This window comes from Nanorana parkeri, unplaced genomic scaffold (assembly GCF_000935625.1).
Source record: "Nanorana parkeri isolate BGI_ZX_2015 unplaced genomic scaffold, ASM93562v1 scaffold112, whole genome shotgun sequence".
In the NCBI taxonomy this organism is placed as follows: Eukaryota; Metazoa; Chordata; class Amphibia; order Anura; family Dicroglossidae; genus Nanorana; species Nanorana parkeri.
The window spans coordinates 2,312,548-2,339,252 of record NW_017306380.1 but is presented as its reverse complement, the minus strand read 5'-3'; the positions used below and the strand labels follow the sequence as shown (position 1 = coordinate 2,339,252).

Sequence of the window (26,705 nt, the reverse complement as noted above, 5' to 3'; positions counted from 1 at the left end):
GTTCAATGAACAACTGGATGATATTTTGTTGCAAAGATTTGGTGTCTGCTCATAGATGTATGCTTTTGTCTCTCTTTCACCTTGCCATGATGGATATATTGAACTTCCTTCAGCAAGCAATGTGTACTTGGGTATCAGTACCCACTATATATTAATCCTCTGAGACACAAAGGACTTGCCCAAGAATTTACTCTTCAGTAGAATCCTGACCCTCCCATGGCTTTCGCATTGAGTACTTGTTACGAGAATGGTGGCCTTGGGAGGCGGGCTTTAATTTATAGTATAACTGGTCCTGTGATTGGGCTGGGGGCGGAGCCATACCCATTGTATGCTGCCATGGTTTGGAGCCAGGAAAGGAAAATTACCGATAGGTAAGTATACAATTTTGCGTTATATATATCTCTAATCTCTAAAATAAAGAAAATTAAATTAGTCCTGCAGGAAAAGCTGACTGGAAATGCCACTTAACTGACTGGGATTGAGTCTTATGGGTAACAATGACCTAAACACTGTATCCTGCAGCATAACTCCATAGTCCCTTGCTGCAACATACCTCTTTGTTTTCAGGAAGCAAGGACAATTGCTTTATGCTGTGATCATTTTGTCCTGCCTTATTTTGTTCACAGATAACAAAAGGGGGCACCCAGCGTACATTCCCAACACTCTGGGAATTTATCAAACTTACCCTTCCAGTGGATCTACCCCCCACAATGCAAGGGCTAAATGCTTGTTTTGTCTAGGGGGCTCAATTAAAGCATATTTACTCACCTGATCCTGGGTCCCACAGCAGTCTACACTCGCCTCTTTCGCACTCTGCTTTGGTTGTGGAGACTCCCTCGGCATCCTCACATTTAATGTAAGTCAATGGACCTGTAGTAGACGTGATGTGATGTCAGCGGTCCTTAGACTGCCAGAGAAGAGGGAGAAGAGGCTGTGGGGGCTTGTGTAGCAGCCCAGAGCGACCGAGGATCGCGTGAGTATATCTGCTTTATTACAGCCTTTAGACACATACAAGCACTTAATCCTTGCAGTGCAGGGGCAACTCCACTGCAACCTGTATGTGCAGGCTTTACCCAAATTTACCCCCAAACCTTTTTTTCCACTTCTCAACCAGGCTTGTAAAATAATTTCAGGTACAACTACTGGGAGTTCAGTTCTTATTGATGTAGGCATGCCCCCAGAACTGTATCTCCCAAAAGCCCTTTCCCTACACACATTGTGCAGGCAGGCTCTTGGGAGGGAAAATCCACGGCAGAAAAAGGAGAGTATACCTCCCATGCAGGTTGTGTTCCTGGTGATAATTTAACTCCGTAGCCCAGCACTGCAACATCAGTGGTGACCACAAAGCCACCATTTTACTTGTATACAAGAAAGGTTTTAGATCCCATGATTTGTATTTTCATTTAAAAGTCCAAATTTACCAGCAAATCTTGAGATTTATTTTTTTTCTGTCATTTTGGTTTTCTCTTTGTAGATTTCATCACCTACTTAGGTGCAAACTTAACTCAAAAGTTTTGGATCGGTTTGCGGCTCGCTTTGAACACCGCTCAAAACAGCTGGAATGACGGCTCCCCTGTCACCTACACAAACTTCAACCCGCTGCTGCAGGGAAGATTCAAGAGGTTTGACTTTGATGTACGTAGCATGTTTATATCTTGAAGGTTTGGTTTTATCCAGGGCTGATTTTTATTTTCTCTTGCTATATATAACTGTTTTTTGGTTTTGTTTTTTCCCCCCACGTGCAGCCATATGATAAGGAGAAAAACCAACAGTGCGTGTTTTTCCTGAATGATCCAAAGTCATCGTTTGTTGGAACATGGGATTTCACAGCTTGCTCAGACTCGCAGTATTTGACACTGTGCCAGAAAACCAGAGGTAGGAACGTTGCTTGTGGCTTTCCTTTGAAGGAAACCTGTCATGGGAAAAACATGGAAGCCGTCGCGGTAACCTCTCCTTATAGAAATTCTAATTGCCAGTCTTGTCACGCTGGCTCTCTGGCTTCAGTACGTAGCGTCACTATCCATTTTGTTGTTCACATGGGCCCATTCACACTATAGAGGTGCACAAAAAACCTATTGGTATTGACGTAAGTTTGTACAGGTTGATAGGGCATGGAGAAAAATGGTTTTCTGTGTGCATGTTGATGTGTGTCCTTTTGTGCACCTTGATAGGGCATGTAGAAACATGTTTTATTGGGGGGTTTTTTGTGTGTGCTTTAACAGTGGCTTGCATTTGTTCACTGAGGAAAACGTGGGTCGTCATGTAGTGTTAATGAGCTCTAAGGTTTTTTATTTTGCATTACATTTTGATGATTTTTTTTCTGCAAAATTACAAATAATGAACACATCATCTCCTTCAGATGAACGAAAGGGTAGTGTTATAGCACTAAAGGTTAAATTTAATTGAATTGATGAGAAGTGTACTCGTGTAATCGGTGATATAGAAAAGCAAATGAGTGAATTAATCACATTAAAAACATTGAGTGTTAAATAAAAAATGTGTGGAATGAGCTGCGAGTATAACACAGCCTGTGGAGAAACCCCAAGATAAATTGTTATAATATAAAACTAAACAAAAAATATATATAACAGCTAAAGTGTTGGATATCAATAAATATCTAAAATTAAATTGTGTCGCTAAGAAAGCAAAAACCAGAGATCTAATAATAACACATATGTGAAAGATCGTGACAAGTGAAAATGGTAACAAATGAAGCAAAATAATAGTGAATTTGTTACATTAAATAATCAATCAGTGATCCATGAATAAAAATCCAGATAGACAAACGAAACAAGCAAAAAAGTTTTTGTCAATCTAAATCTATCAATTAGTGGTAGTCTTGAAGAAAAAAAAAAAAATATATATATATATCAAAGGATGGAAAAAATGTCTAAAAGTCAGAAAAACACGATGGATAATATTGATCCTTTTCGATTCTATCAGCGGCCCCCTTTAGAGATGGGTACTCACCAGAATGCAGTGAGTAAACAAGTTTATGGATTAGCAGCAATCAGGTCCACGATCATACTCCAATTCAAACACGGTTCTTCCCGCGTTGAAGCTTGGCCAGGAGGGAATTTATTCTATGCAGTGCTGGGGATGTCCAGCGTACACAGAGGTGGTTTCTCCTAGATGCACTATCAGCAAACCATCTCTCAAAGATCCCCGCGATGTTTTAAAATCAAGAAGAAAGAGCCCTCATGGTAAAGTAGGTAAAAGCATACAGGTTTATTAAAACATATATAACTCACATGTAAAATACAAAAGGTCCAGCCGGAAAGCAGCTCAAGAACCACTATTTTGTGCGAATGACTCTGCCTTTTTGATGCGTTTCGACTGTTTAAAAAAAAGGCAGATGTCAGGTAATGGGGTGGATGCTGGTATATAAGTGTTCTAGTGATTGATTTTAATTAGACAACCAATCAGCAAATAAATCAAAAAAAGCTAGGCATCCGTTAAGATAAAACAAGTATAAAATCTGATAATAAAAATGAGTGAGTCTCATAAAGGAGTAAATTAGAACATCAAGAGGATAAATTAATTAAGCAGTCTATAGCTATTCGTTGAGCTTGCTAATAAGGGTAGAATTAAAAAAACGACTAGAATATTAACTAGCGCAAACATAACCCAAAAATATTATGTTAAATAAATACAGTAAATTACAATACAATAGGAAATGGGTAATCGATCAAAAGAGGTCCAGCCGTAGGATAGACTTTGACCCCTATGTCTCATATATAGTGTGTAATTAAACGGTCAGAAAACGATTCAAACCGTAGAAGGATGTGTAAATCAAGATAACCAAATCATAAAGGATTAATAAAGGCAGAAAGCCTTAGGGTTCCAGTGCAAACCATATGAATTATCGTATATAGATAATTAATAGCTAGAAGTGGTATGTGAGTGTATAGCGTGTGAGCGATCAAACAATTCATTGTATATATTATTACATAGATTATTCATTAGAAGTGCACCGAAATTAAAATTTCAAAACTGAAATGAAAAAAAATGTCGGCCCGAAACCGAAAATTTTATTTTTTTAACTTTTTCAAATATTTTATTTATTTTTATAAACTTTTACATTTTGTAAAATTTTTATTTTTATTTTTTACTTTTTAGGGGCTTTGGGGAAATATTGAGGGTCTAAACAGACCTCTGATATTTCCCTTTTTTAAGTAGAAAAAGAGATTGAGAACACAGAGTCCTCAATCTCTTTTTCTGCATCCCCTGTTATAAATTAACAAGAAGCCTCTATACTGAGTGTTCTTGTTGATTCATAACCTGAGGACAGAGTATGTTTACTATATCCACAATCGTGAATGAACAGGAGGTGATGTAGGTCACTTCCCATTCATTCATAATTGGGGATATAGTAAACATACCATGTCTCCAATTATTTACAAACACTTAGCGATCACTGAGTGTTTGTACTCGCTCTCCATCCTGACAGCTGTCACAGAAAGCTGAGCGAGTGATGCGGGGAGGGGAGCTCGATTTGACAGCTGACTCCTCCCCCGCACCGCCAGCTGGCCTTCTGTGACAGCATTGGCTGTCTCCACCCCCACAGCGTTCTCCCGATCTGTGACAGGAGAGACGCCGGCAGCTCACATCGATCTCCTCCCGCATCGCTCAGCCACCTGTGGCAGTTTCTCTCCTCCCCACAGGTACACAGAGCTGCGCCTAGCAGGGAGGAGAGAGAACGGATGCACCGCTATTTTGGAAGAAAAAATTACACTTTCTGCATTTTGCCAAAAGTGCAATTTTCGGCCGATTATGTTTCGGTTGCCGATATATCAGTGCATCCCTAGTATTCATTCCTGTGTTTGGATTATATAGAAGTTTTATAATTTTGATGTTTTTAAAGCCACACTCTGGGCAAAATGATAAATCACACACCACACTGGGTGTGTAAATTATCATTAACCCTTTCGCTGCCAAGCCCTCCAGAAAATTTTTCAAATCAGCTGGCCAAGCCATTTTTGAATTTTCTGCAATTTTTTCCTATTGATTTTGATTTTCAACTGCTGCGTTGCTAGCGTTTGTAAAAGACCCCCCAAACCATATATTTTCTGAAAGCGCAGGCCCGGTAGAATAAAAAGATGGTGATACTAAATTTGTAGGCCCTGCGATAATTGCGCAAATGTTTCTCAAATTAATATTAAACCGATAAAAATACACAATTCAATTGTTAAAACACACCAAAATCAGTATCCGTGCACAAAAAAAAATATTTTCTGACTAAATCTAAAAGATAAAACTGTATTGAGTTAATAAATAACAAATATTAGCAAATTTGTAATTGCGCCTTTCTGCGAAAAGGTAAAAAAATGAAGGTATGCAAAACTGTAAATAATCGACTTATGTAAAAAATTGTTTTGGTGTTTGTGTTGTGATAAAATGATACAGGTGTATATTTAATTGCAACACAAGGTATCACAACGCATGGCAATGAGTCACAAAGCTTTGCCATGCACTGCCACAGTTAATTTAATGTTTTTTTTAAAGAAAATAAAGATAATGCACTGCGATGCGTTCTAACGCACTGCAGCGCATGTGCATGGTGTGCACCACAATATGTGTGTGTTATGTGGGGCGAGGGAGGGGTTGTGCTTTTTTTATTAGCTTTTTTTTTACATTTTTATTTTGTTTTACATTTTTTTTTTTTTAATTTTAATTTGTTTTTTAGTTATTTACAAACACCGGAGTGATCAGACGATCACTCCGGTGTTTGCTCTGCACAGAGGGATCGTTAAATATCATTGATATTTAACGATCCCCCACTCGGCCACGCTACACAGAGCCGCTGTCATCCAAAAACTGACAGGAGGACCTCGGATCTGAACACCGCTCGGCCATCCTGAATTGCAGCCAGCCGCCGCTCGTTCCCGGGACCCCCCCGCCGGTGATTTTTTTTACGGATCCCCGCTGCCACAGACCCTACAAGCAGCGGGGATCTATGGAGCCTCTCATCCCTCCCTGGGATGGCTCCAGGGAGGGATGAGAGACTCCAGATGCCGGCGGGGCGCCCGGTATTTTTGAAAATAGTGGTCATCAGCGGCTTGTGAGCCGCTGATGACAGCTATTAATTTAAAGGGGACAATCTGCTGAACAGTTCTATACCATCAGCTTCTATACCATCAGCTTATATTAGAACTGTAAATGCCAGGTCCGTACGGCATACTGAGATGGCCAGCTGGAAGCACTTTTGTAGCTCCGTATGCCGTACGTCCTTGGCAGCGAAAGGGTTAAACGCTGGGTGTTGTGTGCAGAGGGTTACTGCAAAGTATAGAAATCATCTTACCTAGCAGCACGCCATCTTCCACACACAACTCCCAGCTTCCGGGCACTAAATGAGCTAAGGTAAATGACGCCTGTGACAGTTCAATAAATGTACTTCTTGCAAATGTTTTCGAGTGCTGGTGACTTCTGTTACTGGATATAGTTGGTGTACGGCCATCCAGTATTCTTGTATATGTACTTGTGACCTTGTGGTGACAGTCGCTGTAAGTAGACATCTCTATAAAAATAGTGCATTGCAAAAAAAAAACTGCATGGCGTAAGATTATTTTTGGCGCTTACACTCTTTAACACTCTCCTTTTAAACTGATTTGAGGGTATTTTTTCATATGCTATAAATGCATGACTAAAGAATAGTCTGTCTCCCGTTGACCAATGTCTCCTTCCCGTGTTCTATCCTGCCGTAGCAGTAAAGAAAGGGGAAGCTGATTGATTACTGGGAAGGAGATGGAGACCTTTCTACAACCACTAAGTCTTTCTTTCCTCCCTCAATCGTTCCAGATAAGAATGGGGACACAGTGCCAACAGTTGTACCAGAAGATGTGACCTACAAATGGAAGACGTATAAAATCCTTCAGAAGGACATGACTTGGTACAAGGCTTTGGAAGAATGTAGAAGCAAAAATATGGAACTAGTCAGTATAACCGACCAATACCAGCTCTCCTTTCTCATCGTCACTGTTAAGCAGGCGGGTCGGCCATTTTGGATTGGACTCTCTAGCAGGGATGTAAGTGCTCTATTGGCAAAAGGAACCTGTTATTAAAGGAGCATGAAGGCTGCTGTTTCTGAGCCCTCGTTCTCAAAATGCTCGTTTTCTGGCTGTCGTACTGACCCTCTTCCATATCTTCTAAGTTACTGGACATTCCACTTTTCTCTGACTTTCATGATCAAATCATTAAAGCCTGTAGAACAACATCAATGAGAGGCACTCAGCTGGCATTTTCAGAAGGAGGCCAACAATGGCAGCCCCTATACTTCTCCTATGACAGTCTTCATTTAATTTTAATGTTGCAGATTTGTATTATTTGAATGTGTTTAATAGTTAATGAGGATTTTAAGCATTGTTGTTATGGGTATTAATAATCCTATTTAAAACTGAATTCTATAAAACAGCTAAACACACAGATCAAATACAAATATATATTTACATGCCAAAGAATTTGTATTTCTGTCCATCCCGTTATTAGATTTACACAGCCCTGTCTGGCAGGACAGGAGACCCGATTTTCCTCTGCTGCAGTTAGGTGACATATACAGCTTTTGTTCCTCCACCAGCATGTGAATGGACAGTGACATGAGAAGCAGCACACTGATGAGCTCATCACTCTGCTCTCCTTTGTTAACACATGAGCACTGCAGCACAGCTGACTGGTTCCTTGTGCTGCTTCTTCTTGTTTGATGTCTGTTGTACAGGAATTGCAGGAGGCTGATACCAGGTCAAATTCAGGTACTTAAAGGTAAAGTCCATTAAAAAAAATAATTACACACATATTCATAAAAGGAGAACTATGCATGCATGTTTTTGTTTGGAGCCAGTAAAGCATTGCAACTATGATCAATGGATCGTGGGTGCAATGCTCTGGCTCCGGCAGATTCTCCCTCCTGTCCATGTCCGTACTGAGGTATGGCCATTCAGTAACATGGATGGATGGGAGGGAGAATGAGTGAGTGGACTACAAGTGTGGTGCCATCACAGTGGCAAATGGAACTTGTAGTTCTTCCAATCACCAGTCCTGTGAAAGGAATGGATGATGTGGCTGTGTGGACAGAGATCCAAGTAGATTATCACTGTATATTTAGTTTACATTTTATTAGTTATTTGTAAGTTTTATGTCTTTACAAACACTTTATCTTCACTTTTCATTTATTTGTTGTGTCTGCCCCGTGACTCCAGGATGGAATCCACTACAGATGGCAGGATGGGAGCACAGTCACCCTAAACCGGTGGGCTGAGGATGAGCAAGAGGATGAAGATTGCGTTTATATAGATATTGACGGCACGTGGAAAACAAAGAGTTGTGATGCTGAGCTGCCAGGGGTGATTTGTCATGAAGTAGCAAGTAAGATTTCCTCTTTTTTTTTTTTTTTGGTTTTATTTTTTGTGTTTTTTAGATAGTTTCCAAAATTGTTTTTGCGCTGGCTTCTATTTACTCTGAATAGCTGCACCTTAGCAATGATGAAAGACTGAGAAACCTTGGTTATTCTAGAAGTGAAACTAAATTCAAGTGTGAAAATGTAATAGATGGCAGCTTACCAGTCCTTCGATGTGGTGGCTCAAGTCATATCGATTTTTCGGGGCCTGTTGACACCACAACATGCATAAAATGCACAGAAAACATGTGCATAGTTATGTATTGCGCCCCCATCAAAGTACCATTCCAGGACTGTAGTAATAGCTCTGCTATTTACATACATGAATTTCAAATTGTAAATGATTTAAACAAAGGATAATCTTTAAAAATACATTCAAGGACCTTAAAGGAGAACTATGAGGAGAGTGAAAATCACTCAGCCTCATAGCTCGAGCCGAAGTGTGACAATTAAACTGTGACAATTAAACTATCACATGTCGGCTCAATAGATCGGGAAGTGAGGGAACACACCGTCGCTCGCTCACTTCTCGATCATCTCCCTGCAGAGAGCGGTGACTGTCACTCATTCCCCCCTTCCCCGCTCCGATCCTCCAGCGCTGACTGGCTGAACAGATGGGGGAGGGGGTGGGTACAGCTGGCTCTGCCTCTAGATAGGCAGAGCCAGCTGTCAATCCCGCAGCTGGGTGCATCTCGACAGTAATGTCGGGATCCGTCCTGGTTGTGGCGGTCTCCGTATACCGCGAGCTGTAGCTGGCGGTATACAGAGCTTTGGGTCACTGGAGGACGATAGTTTATTTCCTCCCGTGATTCTTAAGAGAACTATGGGGGAAAACACTTACCTCACAGTTCTCCTTTTAACTATTAACAAAAATAAATCTTATTTCTGTATCATTCGGCTGTAAATCCTCAAATCATCTCTGAATTGGTGCCGACACTGTCCTTCCTTCTGGAGGGTGGCTACTTTTGTTCCCTTGATGGACTACAATCTCAAATGCGTAAACGAAATGTATAATTATTGTATTTTTATGGGCTGCATTATTATTCCTGTGGTTTAAATCTTGCAATTGGCAAAGCACTCCTGGTTGTTTTATTCCCCGCATACAGAAGATCACAACCACAGTAATTAAAAGTAAGCAATGAAAGTACAGTTGATAGTGTTATAGCTTGTCCGAGCCCGTGTCACTGGACAGTTTGGCCTGCATGTAAATGTGGAGGGAAAGTCTAAATAGGGACTTAAAAATTGAAAAATACAAATATTGAATACGACCATTACCTGAAAGCACAGTTTTTGGAAACCAGTTAGTTATTAGAGCTATTGGTCCTAAGCCCTCGTTCACACCTGAACGTTTTGTAGCGCGTTCTACGCTCGACGAACGCTTTACAAAACGCTCAAAAAAATAAATACCATTGTATTCAATGGTCTCGTTCCAACCTTGGCGTATTTCCGCCCGTCCCTAACGCGCGACAAAACGGCCCACGCCTGAAAAGGTACAGGTACTACTTGGGGCCGTTTTGTTGCGCGTTTCCATTGGGATACAGCCAAGTAGCCTTCGGAAACGCGCGACGGTCGCGCGACACGGTAAAAATGCGCGACAGAAGCGCATATGCAATACGCCTAGGTGTGAACGAGAAGTACAGTCTGCACTCTGCATCCGTTTTATTGTATGCATTTTTTGTCTGATATATGGCTATAAAGACTAAGCAACTCATTGTCCTGTATGGACTTTGCAGACGTGACTGAGAAGAAACCCGAAGAGAACACCGTCCATTGTCCTCATAAAGTTCAAGATGTAGTGTGGATCCCGCACAGGAACAACTGCTATGCTTTCCTGCTGAACCACAAAAGATGGCCCTCGGATGAACATAGATACATTTGCCATTCCCTACGTATGACATCACAAGGCCTTTTGTTTTTTGGGGATTTTTTAACATTTATTTAGAATAAGCAAAGGTTATCCTTTTATAAAAAATTCTGTAAATTAGGAAAAATATGTATTTTCAAATCTCAAAGTTTCCTATTTAGGTCAAGCTTGGCTCCCCTCCACCTCTTAAACCACCCTGTTGGTCCTTCAAGGTGATGGGCAGTTCTTAAATCAGATAGTATTTATTGACATTTTTTGGTTTTAAGCAGGTACAAAAAACCGTATGTAAAGAGCAAAACAATATAAAACCATAGGAATACAGAAATAAAAGAAAAAAGAACAAAAAATAAAAAGCAGTGAACCCCCACCACAGGGATATACATATCTCTCTATGCTTAATCAAATGGGGGGGGGGGAAGGGTGTTGATGTAGCCTCAACACTGGATACACACAGGCAAGCAGAATAGTACGGCCACCATGAGAGAGGAATGGGGCGAGGGCTGGCAGCATTCAGGAGGAAGATCAAGTAGACATCCCAAAAGGGCGAAAAGATAACCATTTGGACCATATTGGGTAAAAACTGTGTACTGAGCCCCTGGACTGATAGGTAATGCATTCGAATTCTATAATTCTATCAAGTTCCGTCATCCAATTAGAGACCGTAGGAGGGAACGGTGAGATCCACTTGCGTGCAATGAGACAAGTGGCAGTAAATAATGCATGTCTAAGAGTCAACAGTAGAGGGTGATGGGCACTTCTAGTAACTAATGGAGAGGCACATTAGAGGGTTGAACCAATCTTAAAGTTTATAGGAAAAGTCAGGATTTGCATATAGCTTTAGCTACTTGTATCTCAGAAGAAAGCTTTTACTTATGTTTTCATCATATTCTCAGATTGACCTGCTCAGAATTGTGACAGGTTTACTTTTAAAGCTTAGTTGGGCAGTACATGATAGGATTGTGGCCAAACAACAAGAAAGAAAAATATTCCCAGCACTTTCACTACTAGTCAGCAAAGAGGACCTGCCTATATCTAGGACAAGGGCTTGGTTGTGTACCTTTGCAAATGTATGCTAAATTTGAATGGCTATGGCAAGGCACTGCCACATCGTGCACTGCTGCTCTAAACTGTAAAATAACCAACTATAGGATATATGTATGCAATCATTGATTTTTCTGAAGATGCGGCCAGCGAGTCCGCATACATGCCAGCGGGTCAGCATACGCAGCCTAGAGGCTCAACTGCATGCTTATGGGCAGAAGAGGATGGTGCTGACATTTAGAGGAGAGGGATCATCTCTGCAGTGTTCAGCCTCTTATCCAGACACAGGCTAAGAGGAAGTTGGTGACCAAGTGTTATTGCTTAAATTCTGTGGATGAAAATGTGGTCACCAACCTGTCAGGGCAGAATTGCATGTCTATTGCCTATGAATTCCATCCCTATATACAGATTATGTATTTCATATGTGCCTGTAGATGTATAGCTAGAATTACAATTTGCAGCTTTTCATGGGCATCCCTTCACTGCGACAAAAAATAGAAACTGCCAAATAATTTTAAAACTTCCATGTGTAATCTACAAAGGTGTGTCGTTTGGAATGACGGAGGATAGCACTGAAACGTTTAGCAGTGAACTCCTTATTAGCAAGTTTGGCTCTGCTGGAGATAACCAAACATCCTTGTTTTGCAGATCCTGACGCTTACGCCTTGAGCATCCGAGATGAGGAGGAAAATCAGTTTATATATAAGCAGCTCAAACCCTACATGGACTTAGCCAAATGGGTGTGGCTGGGGATGCGTTATGATGGATATGGTAAGGTGATATGTAGGGATGCACCGATACCACTATATAGCTGTGCCACACTGTGTTCTGGTCTGCAGTCTGGACATGTGCTCATCTATTTTGACCAGTAGTGGGATACCAGCCTTAGTTAGCAATATCTACATAGTTATTGTTCTCTTTTTTTAATACTATATGCCGGTAATTACGCTAATAGCGTATCTTCTTAGACGCTGCACACTGCGCGCGCCGGTTTAAGTAGTAACCAGCACACGCTGTATGCAACTTTGAACATCGTGGGAGATGGGAGGCTGCACTTGTTGGATCCAGGAATCAGATGAGTAGTATTAAAAAAAAAAAAAGGTTTTATTTTATGTTCCCGGGGACATTTAAAAAAATATTGGAGTATTTGTACGAGTACTCATGCAAATACTCGGTATCGCCGCCGATACTGATGCTTGTATCGGTATCGGTGCATCCCTAGTGATATGTATGTGTAATGGCATTGCCATCTGATTGCATGTATGTTGGCACAAGTGGTTGGGTTTGCTATAACTTGTATCACTGTCATAAGATGGCTTTTAAAATATTCTGGAACAATCCCGATAGCCTGCTGCAGTGTCATAATAGATTACAGAATATGTTTTTAAATACTAATTTCTATGAAGCACTACTCCGTGCCCCTTTCCAGTGCTGGTCATGTCCCCAATCTCCGATGAATGGGCAAATGGGACATATGTTCCGGGAGAGCCTGCTAAGACTGATCCTCCCGTTTTGGCTGAAGTTACATGACCAATGCATCAACATGAGGTGATAGGACTGACAACAGTCAGTCCAAATGGCGTTTTTTCAGAGACTTATTACACTAGGTTGTCAGAATAAAGAGGTTTTACTACCAACTAAGTCTTGCCTTGTGTGCCAGGAATCAAATTGTAGAACAGAACATTGTCACAGAGATGTCCTGTGGTGCTGAGTGTCAGCTGATTTTGCAATGCCCAATTCTTCTACATGCTAATCTGCTAGTGCTTCAATGGCAACGAGCAAATAATATGGAAGTACATAGGACTAAAATGGGCTTTAAATTAGAACTATGAAATTCCAATAAAAAAAATATGCTGCAGCTCTTAAAGGACTCCAAGGGCTCTCATGTGGCAGCCTAAACAGGTTTAAAATCCAGTTATGATGTGATTTAAAAAGAAACCATGTTACCTTCCTTGAGTCAGCCAAGTCCTCCTTTTATTTCACACGCTCCTCCTCCCAGACACTGCAGCTCACACTGGTTTCAGCAGCACAGTCATTTCTGCCAATCCGGAAAACACTGGTCATTGCTAAACATGGCCAGCAACTAATTGACATACTACAGGCTTATGAATCAGAAAAGGCAATGCGGATAGACACGCCCCCTGCAACATCTTCTCATCTCACTGTAGTACGGGCAGGTACAGTCTACATGAGGGGCAACGCTGCTTCAAATTCAGAAGACGTGCAGCGGTGTTGTCTCCCCAGCACAGGATGCTGCTTGAGGTAGATTTCACTGGCAGGATCAACAGGTATTTGTGGGACTTTGCAAGGGAACTAATAACTATAAGTCAACAATGCTGCACTGCCCTGGAATTCATGGCGGAGTTGTTGCTCTCATGTAAGTTGTGTCTGCTTGCACTACAGTGGGATGAAAAAAGATGTTGCCGGTGGCTTCTCACTGCTGATTCACAAGTCTATAGGTTGGCAGTCAGCACCTGGCCACACCTAGTCCTGCCCACCTCTTTCTTGACAGCCCTGCCTCTGTTGCTGAACCCCTCCCACTGTGAGCTGCAGGGTCTGGGAGGGGTAGCGTGTGAGACAGGAAGGAGGATTTGGCTCGGTCAGGAAGTTTTTTTGTTGTTTGTTTTTGTTTACTTTTACGTGGCTTGTATATTGCATAGTAACTGGATTTGGTACTTGTTTAGACTTTCATACAGGAGACCTAATTGTACAGTTCACATCTTTGAATATAAATAATAAATAATATAAACTTGAATTATTTGAAAGAATAAGGCTCAATGTCTTCCTCCCTTAGCTATTGCCTTTAAAATTTGATTTTCTTGCAAAACTGAAATTTCTCCCAATACATCACCTCATGTAAATGCTGTAATTAAATGTTCAGGGTATCTGAGATTCTTAACCAGCATGACAAATCTCATCTATAAAATGGGCTCCTGTCTTCCTGCCTTTGTACTGATCAGTGATGGGGACTGTTGCATGCTTTCTGATCCCCATGCCTTCTAAACTGGGCTGTCTGTGTCATTAGACCTGCAGGGGAAATGTTACAAAGATGAAGAATTTTTGCTCTGCTATACATTTTATTTTATGTCTGTCATGGCTGGAAGGTGAACTCCCAAGGTATTACTGTTCTTTCTTTGATGCATATTGTATTTGCTTTGAATGTGACATTCATTTTCCTTCGCTAGAAAAATATTTTCACTGGCACGACGAGACCATCGTGAAATATTCAAACTGGAGGTCAGGGCGGCCGAATGTGACAAGTGACAGCTTTTATGCAGGGATAAAGCATGATGGCTTCTGGGATATCTTTCACAATCCAAGGGACTTTGAACTGATGTTCTATCAGCAGCACTCCATTGTGGCCTGCAAGATTGAAATGGGTAAGTTTGGAGGCGTGATATTCTGGTAATTTCCAGTAATCCGATAAAGTGATCTATTTCCCTTTCCTGTGATCAGATACACGAGGATGACCATTGAATTATCTTTACGATACTGCAAGTTGTATTGATTTTTAATTCATCCAGTTCAGCGGTTTGTTGCATAATGAAAAAACAGTAAGCAGTTTCACTTTTTGGAGCAGACACATTGTTTGCTCTGCTTTGGTTACTGTGCTTTAAGTTTTTTTTTGTTTTTTTCTTTTTGCCTGTTTTAATTGAAATAGTGTTAAGCTTCTTAATGATTCAAAGAGCAGCTCCCCAAGGCAACCATTTTGGAATTGGAGGTTCCTATTCCATTGAGTACTTTTGAAAGATGTTATTGGTTGGCATGGGTTAGTGCGCTTTTTTTAGGCATACATGTCTATATTGTGAGAGATCTTACTGTTCAGAGGGGAGAACCGCTATGAATATCTGCATGGCTCTCTGCACAATATATGCTATGGAAAATCCCAGCATGCACAGGTAAAATGTACAAAGCTCCATTAAAATTGGGACCATAGGGAGCTGCAAGATATTGCACTGCGCCCATGGTGACATCACTTCCACTGGGGCCTGCTGCCAGTGTGCTCTTTTGCAATTGATTTCAATTAAAACTCATTTTGTATATTGACTCTTTAAGAATATCGGCGATAGAATTAAATGTTTGCCGTGGGAAAGTAAATGTATGCACATAACTTTCAACACACACCCACACACCTCTTTCGCCTGCGTACATCAGGAGTCTTTGAACCTGGATGCAGTAAATATTCAATACAGACTTTACAGTATCTTTGAGCTCTAGTGCTTCCTTTGCATCCTGCAATGCATTGTTCAATCTTTACCTATGAAGAGAGGGAATTGGAAACTCTCAAGCTTGGAGCTACTCTGTATGGGCGCTTGAGTAACATCTTGAGAACAAAATAAGGATTTTGTAGTCTCCTTACATCGCCAGATTTGTGTTTTGATATCTTAGATTTCTACATTTGCTTTATGACAGGCTTGCTTCAAGCTTGTGTATTGTTTGGCGTCATAGTATTCATATGTACTGCTTTTCTTCTGTTTATTCAGGTTCAAGGGAAGAGTTCATTAAGCCATTACCAGCTGCTATACCATATTCCAATTCCTCATACTATGTTTTGAAGAAGAAACTGACATGGTTTGAGGCCGTAAAGGAGTGCAGGCAGAGTGATGGTAATCTGGCCAGTGTTCATAATAACAATCAACAGCTCTTTCTGGAGCATATTGTAAGACAGGACGGATTCCCCCTCTGGATTGGGTTATGGAATAATGATGTAAGTGTGTGTTATAGATTGGGTCTATCCAGTGCCAAAAGTTCTGCTTTTGAGGAACTGCTGTGTGATTATCATCATTATATATGCCTGGGCTCTGTATCGTGGTCACTTTGTGGCATTACAATTTGTGTTCTGTCTACCCTCCCTGGCGGTCGGATTGTCAGTATTTTTTTATTTTTTTTCTTTCCATTTTTTACTTTTGAATTTCCCGCTGGTTCCGCTCCCCTGCGACGCCAGCGCTCGCAAGGGAAGGAACCTGGAAGACGGATGCCGGCATCGGCCGGAGGACACAGCGGGGCTTGTAGGGACAAGGTAAGTGACGCTACAGTGTAATCCCGAGTGTGGCTCGGGGGTTACCGATTTTGGTACTGAAAATTTAACCTGGAACACACTTGGGATTACCGCCAGGGAGGTTAATAGAAAGCCTGTAAGGATAGAAATATATGCATGTTGCCTTTGCTAATTTATGTATAAGGATGCAAATTCCAAGGCTGTCATCCTCATCCTTGTTGTTACTTAGCGAGTTGCTGACATGGAAACTGACTTCACTGGCTGCACACGTGTTCCAGGTCAGTGACTTGCATAAATAGGCAAGGCAATAATGACAGAACTGGAGCTTAGGCTTTCCAAAACAATCTGGCAATCACCACTCATACAGTTTCTATACCGACAGGCTCTCTTTAAAGATACACTGTCACCTTGCCCATGCAGGGCAAAGGGACCCTGTCTGTGTAAAAGCCTCCTCACCCCCAACCCACTGATACTTCCTTGCTACTCATCCTTCATTGCAGCCTGCATGAATATCCCTAGTGTTGGCTGGGGTTGGGCACTAAGGGGAGAAATGATGTGCCTTCCTCAGTCTTGTGACAGAGCCAAAGCCTAGCAATTGGCTTGTAGACTCCAGCACCATCGCATGCCACCATGTTATCTGTACATTGTCGCCAGTCATTGGCAAGATGAGTATCAATTTGGGGGGGGTGCCTCTTACACAAACATTCTCACTTTGCCTTGCATGGGCAAGGTGACGATGTCAATAGGCCTTGCGGTAAAGAAGCAAGGTTCACTTATTTATTCATGTGCCCCCGCCCATGCCAAAATGCTGCAGTAAAGCTATAAAAAAAACCTGTGTGGATACTTCTGTTATCCCCGGCTTCTGTCTCTGGTGCTTATGCTAAAATGCTGCAGTAAAATAAAAATGCACTCTCCTGACCCCTGGCTTCCACAATGAAGGAGGTGACATCGCTATCCTTTCCGCTAGATTTCTGCGAAAAGCTGAGTACCCCCAAATATTTCAAATTGATGTTCCAGCATACCGCCGAAGAAGCAATTTCTCCGATGATTTGGGGTTCTCAGCATACCACAGGATGTGGCCAGAAGGTAAACTTTGATCTCAGTCAGATGAGGTTGTGCACATGGTATGTTCATGAAAATGGAGATCACTGATCCTCACTCAGATAAACATCTGATGATTGGATATTTTCCAGTGTGCACACACAGCTATGTTGTATAAAGATCATTGATCAGCGTTGTGGCAGCAGGTTAGGCTAAAGGGAGTAATGTTTTCTTTTTTTGGACTGCTGCAATAACTTGTGTGGTTGGTTTGACCAACAGGGGACAATCTCAGGAACAGAATGGTCAGATGGTACTTCGGTCAACTATGCATTTGTAAACCTGGACACACAGCTGACTCGTGGAAACTGCATGTATTTTGATACAAAGGGAAAGTGGCTCTCCCAGAGGTGCACAGAACCCCTGGATGGTGCTCTTTGCTATAAACCATTGGCAGGTAGGTTATAGGTCTTTCTATAAAAGTTTTACAGTTCCATAACTACCGTGTTTCCCCGAAAGTAAGAACTACCACGAAAGTAAGACCTAGCGCTATCTTCGGGGATTTCTGTAATATAAGACCTACCCCGAAAATAATACCTAGTTCGGTGGTAGGTCTTATATTACAGAAATCCGCTAGGTCTTACTTTCGGGGGAACCGGCACATAAACTGAATTTTGAATCTAAAGACCGGCCGCAGCTCCCGCCCCGCCCACAGGCCCGCCCACACCCCAGCCGGCCGCAGCTTCCGCCCCGCCCACACGCCAGACGCAGCTCCCGCCTACACGCCCGACGGCCGCAGCTCCCGCCCACACGCACGCACGCACGATGGAAGCGGAATATCATCCACCGGGACCGGCAACAGCATGCCGCCTTCCGGGACCTCGTCCGGTCCTCCCCCAGCCGGGTAAGACATCCCCCGAAAATAAGACCTAGTGTCTTATTTCGTGCAAAAAAATAAATAAGACACTGTCTTATTTTCGGGAAACACGGTAGTAAGTACTTTGAAGTGTCATTGAAGCACTACTTTTTTTTTCTTTGATCTACTGCAGCGAAACCAAAATCGACGGCATCTGATCCTCTGTGCCCCAAAACTGACGGCTCAGTGCACTGGGTTCGGCAAAAGGATTTTTGCTACGCATTTGATGTGAAGATGTACAACTACTCTTTGTACACTAGCGAGCAAGCCAGCAAGGTGTGCCAGACCTTAGGTATGTGTCCACAACTGGGTTTATATGGAAATCTGAGAGTATGTTGTTTGTTTCTTAACCAGACTATCTCCCGAAGCATGCTTTCCCTTTTTGCTTCCTATACATTACTATTGGCTAATGAAGCGATGCATGGTTGCAATGGGCCAGTAGGATTATAGAGGGGTGAGAAGGACTGCGCACGCTCTGACACTACCTGAAAGTTAGAGTAGCCCAGCATTTGGGCTGAAGGTAATGAAAGCTGCTGTGGGTATGTGCAGGTACCTCTGGTTGCCTGGGCTTTATACCTGCCAGCAGATGTTGGGGGCTTTTAAACTGTTAGTTTCTTTAAAGTGAACCTATAAATGTACCCATTCTGCTAGCCCAACTGAAAATCCTGTGTACGTCTTCACTTGATGGGAAAGGAGCTATGAACAGTCGCCTCCCCTCCATGACACAATTTTGTTTAATACATGCATAGCCCAAGTGGACAATGCTGCAAGTTAAGTGCAAGGCACTATCGCCTGGCTATCATCAAGCACATCTTTAATTTTTAAATGTCTGTCTTCCAGATTCTTCAGCCAAGCTTCTGACTATAAATGACGATGAAGAGAATGAATTTGTTAGTAAATATCTGACGGCTGATGCATTTATCACTCGTAGAATTTGGCTTGGGATAGATTCAAACTCAGCTGGTAAGTAAATGGCTAGACCAAGAATGGACTTACTATTTGCAGGTATCTTCAATCCTTCCAGACCTGAGGTTCTAATAGTGAGATTCTGGGTTAAATAAGTCTCTGGCTTCTTTTACGACTACCTACTCTCGGAGACTTAAAGCTGAACTCAAAGCAGACATAAAATACAGACATTATTGCAGCTCTGTGTTAATATATCATTAAATATATATTTTTAATTCAAATGGTGTAAATGCCCAACATTGACTTGGTATCAAAAACTGGAACCAGCACATGATAATCTTCCAGAGAAATTCAAACTTTATTCCACATGCATCTGTACAAAGCACAACCACTAGCGTTTGTGCTTTGTCTGAATTTAAGTTTGAATTTCTTTGGAAGATAAGCTAGCGGTTGTGCTTTGCACAGATGCATGTGGAATAAAGTTTGAATTTCTTTGGAAGATTTATCTTGTGCTGGTTCCACAGTTTTTGAGCCTATTACTACGGAAGAGAGTAATCTGTGCACCGAATGTGGATTGCGGGGACCCATATTGGGGGTGAGCTGTGCGCTTCGTGTTTTCAGTCTAATTGACTTGGTATCACCTTTTTGCAGTCCAGCTTGGACTTAGAGGGAGAAGCAACTCAAGGAGCCAATCAGTACTGTAGTGCTCGTATGCTAACAAGGGAGATACTTATGGATGGAGAGAGCAGAGTTCTAGGACTAGGTTAATATCAGCACTGGGTGGACAGAAATGCAAATCCTTTGATCAACCACAGGAATGGGGACTCAGTCCGTGTGCGAGTCCAGGGGCTGAGTGGTGTGGGAAAGAATCAGCGGTGTCAGAAGCAGGCAGAGCTGCTATGACCGCGGCTGCGGCTCGTGCTGCTCGGTCACTGTCGGCGCAGGCTGGGGTTGTGTGCGGGTGCCGTGGGCTGAGAGTTGTCAGCTATCAGTCAGGTCATTGATAGGAAGAGGGTAGTGGCAGGGTGGAAAGGCAGTGGGCAACGCGTTTCGAGGAGTGATACCTCTTTTTCAAGCTCGAGAAGGACCATCTTGGTCCTTCTCGAGCTTGAAAAAGAGGTATCACTCCTCGAATCTTGGTCCTGACACATTGGAATACATTGGAGTTTTGCTCCGATCTGTAACTGCTCTGCTCCTGGAACGCGCTTGGTGTGAACAAGGCCTTAAGTGGTGAGATCTTGTGTGTGTGTGTGTGTGTGTAATAAATAAATAAATATATATATATCTCCTGCCATGAAAATATAATTATCCATACCCTGCCATTAAAATTTCAACATACCTAAAATTGCCATCTAAAGTCGATTACTGCATTAAGTCATGAATCTGCATCACTGCCTAATCTGTCTGCCGTAGAACTACAGGTCTGAGTCGGCCCACACACCCCCTTTCAGTCTGGACATACGGATCATAGGTTGGTCCATTTACTGCTATGGTTGTAATGGAGAACAATTGATCTGCAATTCTGAATAAAGCAGGAGAGAAGACTGTTACACACAAGTAATGTGATTACACAAGAGCTACAGGACAACTCCAGTTTATTAGCTTTTATATAACATTTGGAAAGCAATGGATGGAATTCCTTCTCTGTCCTGCTTTTTTTTTTCCAGTGATGTTTCACTTCCTGGTTGAATGATGCATGTCATCCAACCTCTTCCTGTGAGACCACGCAGTCGTGGACCCACCCCCTGTAGATCTATGGACTGCTAGGTTTACAGTGCATCTTGCTTCTAGAGGTGGTGAGCAGAATGAAATCTGCACAGTAACACCCATTGCATCACCTGCAAGAAAATTGTAATTTGTTTAACAGCATTATGTCAAAACATTCAGAGCTGTTTTTAGTCTACCTACAGCTTGCTGCGACGAAGGGGCCGCAGTTATCACGTGACCACTACTTTAATGTCATTTTTAAGGTATTTCTAAATGGGTTAATATAACGATGAAGTCACTTGTTTGCATCTGTGTTGGCGATTGTGTTACCTTAGCGATCTATAGTTACCACGTCTGTGGAGTCTCTCTTGAATGTTGTTATATGTTAATACTCAATTCCTCTGTCCCTACAGATCAGAAATCATGGCTGGATGGATCACCCATAAAATATAACAACTGGAGCGGTTCTCAGACATCAAACATCAGCTCCTGTGCCATTTTATTTCCAGAGACTGGCACATGGAATAGAATGCCCTGTACATTCGGCATGGGAAGAACCGTCTGCAAATCACCTCTAAGTAAGTTCTCTTGTGACTTGTAAAGCCCATTTCCACCTTTTGCAGGTGTTTTTTTTAAAACATATGCCAGCAATGTACACCAAGTGTCCATGAAGCAGGCATATGCAGTTCATGTGAATTAAAACAGAAATTTACATTTGTTTATCAGCTTTGCTCTTCATATCCGCATGGAAAATTCTGCCTCTGTGCAGAGATGTGAAAATATATAGAGGTGCACCAAAGTAGAATTTTCAAACTGAAAATAAAAAAATTGTCAGGCTGAAACTGAAACCAAAATATGTATTTCTTTTTGTTCCTTTACCATCGGGGACTTTGGGAAAATATCGGGGGGGTCTAAACAGACCCTTGATATTTCCCCTTTGGAATAGAAAAACAGAGTGAGGACACAGTTTGAGATTGTGAAGAGCTCAGCCTCCTGTGACACCGCTCCCTGCCCCGCTCAGCCTCCTGTGACACCGCTCCCTGCCCCGCTCAGCCTCCTGTGACACCGCTCCCTGCCCCGCTCAGCCTCCTGTGACACCGCTCCCTGCCCCGCTCAGCCTCCTGTGACACCGCTCCCTGCCCCGCTCAGCCTCCTGTGACATCGCTCCCTGCCCCGCTCAGCCTCCTGAAATGTTCTCTCCTCCACGCTGGGACACAGAGCAGCGGCCAGCAAGGAGGAGAGAAACCAGGCATGCACAACATTTTCGGCCAAAAAATGGTCCTATTTTCTGACGGAGTTTTGGTGCATCCCTACTGGATACATATTAGATATATTGCAGTATACTATCATAAACTTCTAAATCTACACTCGTAAATGAAAAATAAACATTGGCTTACATTATTCTTTCCTTGATTTTCGTACATTTCATTACTATACATATTTAAATGAATTAAAGAACACCGGTGAATTTTTTTAATTAACCCTTGCAATGGGGCTACTCCTGCCCTGCAAGGGTTAGCTGCTCGTTTCAGTCTAGGGCTGAAAGTAACAAAGTTATACTCGCCTGAGCTTCAAAAGCCAGTTTGCTCTTAGATCGGTGCCTGGAGCCTCTCTCCCCCTCCGCTGCAGTGCTCGAAGGTCCACGAGTCGTCACGTCCTATACACCGTGTATAGGGTGCAAGGACGCCGAGGGCTGGAGGGAGCGCTGTCGCAGCTGGCCATCTCAAAGCATCGGGTAAGGCGAACTTTATTTTCCTCCCCAGATGGAAACAAGCATGTAACCCTTGCACTGCAGGGGCAGCCCTACTGCAAGGGTTAAGAATCATTTCTCGGGAGTTCTGCTTTAATGTTCGTGGCCTTGAAAGTTGGACTTTGCCATTTTTCATGTACATTTGAATTACAATAACTTGTTTCCCAACTGGATACCGCGTACAATGTTAGAAATTGATAAATATTTTCCACCCTTCTCCTTCAGTTTAATTTTTCGACTCTCTGCAATTGATAATGAGCATTGATTTATTCCTGTCAACAGTTAGGAACTCAAATTAATTTTCCACAAACCATCATTTTCAATTTTCTAAGGAAATGTTAACAGTATATGAGGGGGGAGAGGGGGGCTTAATCTAAGGAATTTAAGGAAGTGCAGAGAGTAGGGATGGTGCCCAAAGAGCAATAACTGAAAGCAATTACTCTGATCTAGGTTTACTAATATTGGATCAGGTAAAGACACTTTTATACCAAAATGGCTGTTTACATGTTTGGTACAGCGGAGCAAATTTACATTTTTGACCATGTCTTCCCTACTGTCTTTGAGATCTGCCACCAACCCAGTACCACTAGGACACGATTTAACCGACCCAGCACCACTAGGACACGATTTAACCAACCAAGCACCACTAGGACATGATTTAACCAACCAAGCACCACTAGGACATGATTTAACCAACCAAGCACCACTAGGACATGATTTAACCAACCCAGCACTAATAGGACACGATTTAACCGACCCAGCACCACTAGGACACAATTTAACCAACCCAGAACCACTAGGGCACGATTTAACCGACCCAGCACCACTAGGACACGATTTAACCGACCCAGCACCACTAGGACACAATTTAACCGACCCAGCACCACTAGGACACGATTTAAGCCTAGCTAAACGGTGAAGATGTTTGTTTTCACCGGCCAGTACACACGGGTTCATTTGTCCATGTATATATGGAGCATGTGCTAGAGGGGGCATTCATTTACATTTTTGAATGACTGTTTTTTGTTTGTGCTATTTTTTTTTCCCCCCATCTTGATAGAACTCCAGTCTAATTAAATCAGCATTTTATAATCCATTACAGGAATCACCTCTGTGAACTGTAATTGCCAAATACATTGTTCGGGCTCTAGGGTTCATGTGTAATCCAGGGACCGACTCTTGAAATTGTCTGCTAAACCCCTCCCCTGTAACATGCTAACAACTCTTATTAATCTCCCCTGTGATACAATGGGGAGGAGAAATATGAGTGAAGACGTGCTATTGTTTTCTTTTTGGTTAAGAATCATTTCTCGGGAGTTCTGCTTTAATGTTCGTGGCCTTGAAAGTTGGACTTTGCCATTTTTCATGTACATTTGAATTACAATAACTTGTTTCCCAACTGGATACCGCGTACAATGTTAGAAATTGATAAATATTTTCCACCCTTCTCCTTCAGTTTAATTTTTCGACTCTCTGCAATTGATAATGAGCATTGATTTATTCCTGTCAACAGTTAGGAACTCAAATTAATTTTCCACAAACCATCATTTTCAATTTTCTAAGGAAATGTTAACAGTATATGAGGGGGGAGAGGGGGGCTTAATCTAAGGAATTTAAGGAAGTGCAGAGAGTAGGGATGGTGCCCAAAGAGCAATAACTGAAAGCAATTACTCTGATCTAGGTTTACTAATATTGGATCAGGTAAAGACACTTTTATACCAAAATGGCTGTTTACATGTTTGGTACAGCGGAGCAAATTTACATTTTTGACCATGTCTTCCCTACTGTCTTTGAGATCTGCCACCAACCCAGTACCACTAGGACACGATTTAACCGACCCAGCACCACTAGGACACGATTTAACCAACCAAGCACCACTAGGACATGATTTAACCAACCAAGCACCACTAGGACATGATTTAACCAACCAAGCACCACTAGGACATGATTTAACCAACCCAGCACTAATAGGACACGATTTAACCGACCCAGCACCACTAGGACACAATTTAACCAACCCAGAACCACTAGGGCACGATTTAACCGACCCAGCACCACTAGGACACGATTTAACCGACCCAGCACCACTAGGACACAATTTAACCGACCCAGCACCACTAGGACACGATTTAAGCCTAGCTAAACGGTGAAGATGTTTGTTTTCACCGGCCAGTACACACGGGTTCATTTGTCCATGTATATATGGAGCATGTGCTAGAGGGGGCATTCATTTACATTTTTGAATGACTGTTTTTTGTTTGTGCTATTTTTTTTTCCCCCCATCTTGATAGAACTCCAGTCTAATTAAATCAGCATTTTATAATCCATTACAGGAATCACCTCTGTGAACTGTAATTGCCAAATACATTGTTCGGGCTCTAGGGTTCATGTGTAATCCAGGGACCGACTCTTGAAATTGTCTGCTAAACCCCTCCCCTGTAACATGCTAACAACTCTTATTAATCTCCCCTGTGATACAATGGGGAGGAGAAATATGAGTGAAGACGTGCTATTGTTTTCTTTTTTAATATATATTTTTGGACAGAGTATGGATTCCTTAAATCTCCTTTTTCATGTTTTTATTTTTCTGCCTTTCCCTCCTGTCATGATGACAGAACAGGAAGTGAGAGGAAATCGCTGTAAAATGTTGAGAAATCCCCTCTTAGACAGTTGTCACTGGAATAGGTGTCCCCATTTCAAGATTACCCCTCTATTCCTGTTCCAGTGACAACGGTCTACTTTAAAAGCTCGGTTAACTTGCAATTTGAGTCATTTGTTTTTCTGAAACTGAACCCAATTGGATAATTACTTGTGTGTGTATAACTATAGTATAAAGCCTGGGTTATTCCTTAAGTGTGATTTATTTTTTTCCCCCCTTCCAGAGTCTACTGGAGTAGGAGTTGCAGTTGGTTTTGCGATATTCATCATCCTAGCCCTTATCATTGGACTTGTCATCTACCTCTACAAAAGGCGACATCCTCTCTTCTTCTCATCTATACGCTATCGAAGAGCAGAAGATCAGATGGAGTCCATGATTGATTATTCTTAGAGCTTTTTTTTTTTAATTCTTCGATGTACTGCCTGTATTTTTGTTTTCTTAGTAGTACATTAGGAGACACAGGATAGTAATCTGGAATATTGACATTACTACCGCCTACAGGTAATTGGTTTCTAGCAAAGCTGTAAGGACCGCCCAGTATAACCCTCCCACTCCCAGCATGCCTCAGTGTCCTTTGGAAAACCGACATCTTCTCTTCTATGAAAAACCTTTTCACTTTTAATCAAGATATTTCTTTCTTCTAGCAAGATTCTGCAGAGCCAGTTTTTAAATTTTTGTTTTATTTTAAATCTGGCCCTTATGTTGTTTGCCGGGGTTCAGCATGGGCACCCTCACTCATAATGAGGGGACATCCCAAAGTTCAGACACTTCGGCCCAGGACTTTATCTTTGGGGGACTACAAACTAGAATTTTAGTATCTGTCTCCATCCCGCTTCATGTTGTCAAGCATGCCAACATCTCCACACGGACTGGTGGACTTCCACCCTGTTGATTTTTGTCCTGGTAACCCATTAGATTTTGTTTGCTGTTTTCCACCCTCTATCGGACTGTTTTTGGATGTCCCTAATATTCCAGATTATTATCCTGCGTTCCGTAATTTCCGACTAAGAGAATTGGATTTTTATCTTGCCTGTAAAACTCTTTTCTTGGAGTACATTACGGAACACAAGTCCCTCCCCTTTGTTTTTATGTCTCACGCCTTCATTGCTTGCTACAAAACTGAGGCATGCTGGGAGCAGGAGGGGTTTTACTGGGCTGTCTTTTACAGCTTTGCCATTGTCCGGTCTCCAAAGTAGCAGTATAATCCAGTGTTTCAGATTGCGATCATGTGTACCATAATGTACTTTAAGAAACGGATTTTCCAGGTAAAACAATAAGCCTATATTTGCACATAGGGTTTTGGCAACACTCAGGCAGGATTTTTTAAGGTTTTTTTTTTATTCTATTTGAGCACTCTCTCAGAATATGCACCCACCAGAGATGGACATTTGTTAGGAGACCCTTTTTTAACTGCCTTTCTTTACCTGCCTTTGTGG

The 26,705-nt window shown here is 42.1% G+C and overlaps 1 protein-coding gene across 1 annotated transcript; it reads left to right on the top strand.

Annotated features, from left to right (window-relative positions):
• The first annotated feature begins 1,171 nt into the window (after positions 1–1,171).
• On the top strand, positions 1,172–25,807 carry LOC108784353 (lymphocyte antigen 75-like). The gene is made up of 14 exons (XM_018553139.1): positions 1,172–1,265; positions 1,475–1,635; positions 1,746–1,875; positions 6,799–7,025; positions 8,193–8,358; positions 10,123–10,278; positions 11,943–12,065; positions 14,480–14,674; positions 15,779–16,002; positions 17,614–17,788; positions 18,381–18,539; positions 19,088–19,210; positions 21,274–21,438; positions 25,493–25,807. Exons 1-14 carry the CDS (start codon positions 1,172–1,174, stop codon positions 25,657–25,659), a joined length of 2,265 nt encoding a protein of 754 aa, XP_018408641.1. The 3' UTR covers positions 25,660–25,807.
• The last annotated feature ends 898 nt before the right edge of the window (positions 25,808–26,705 follow it).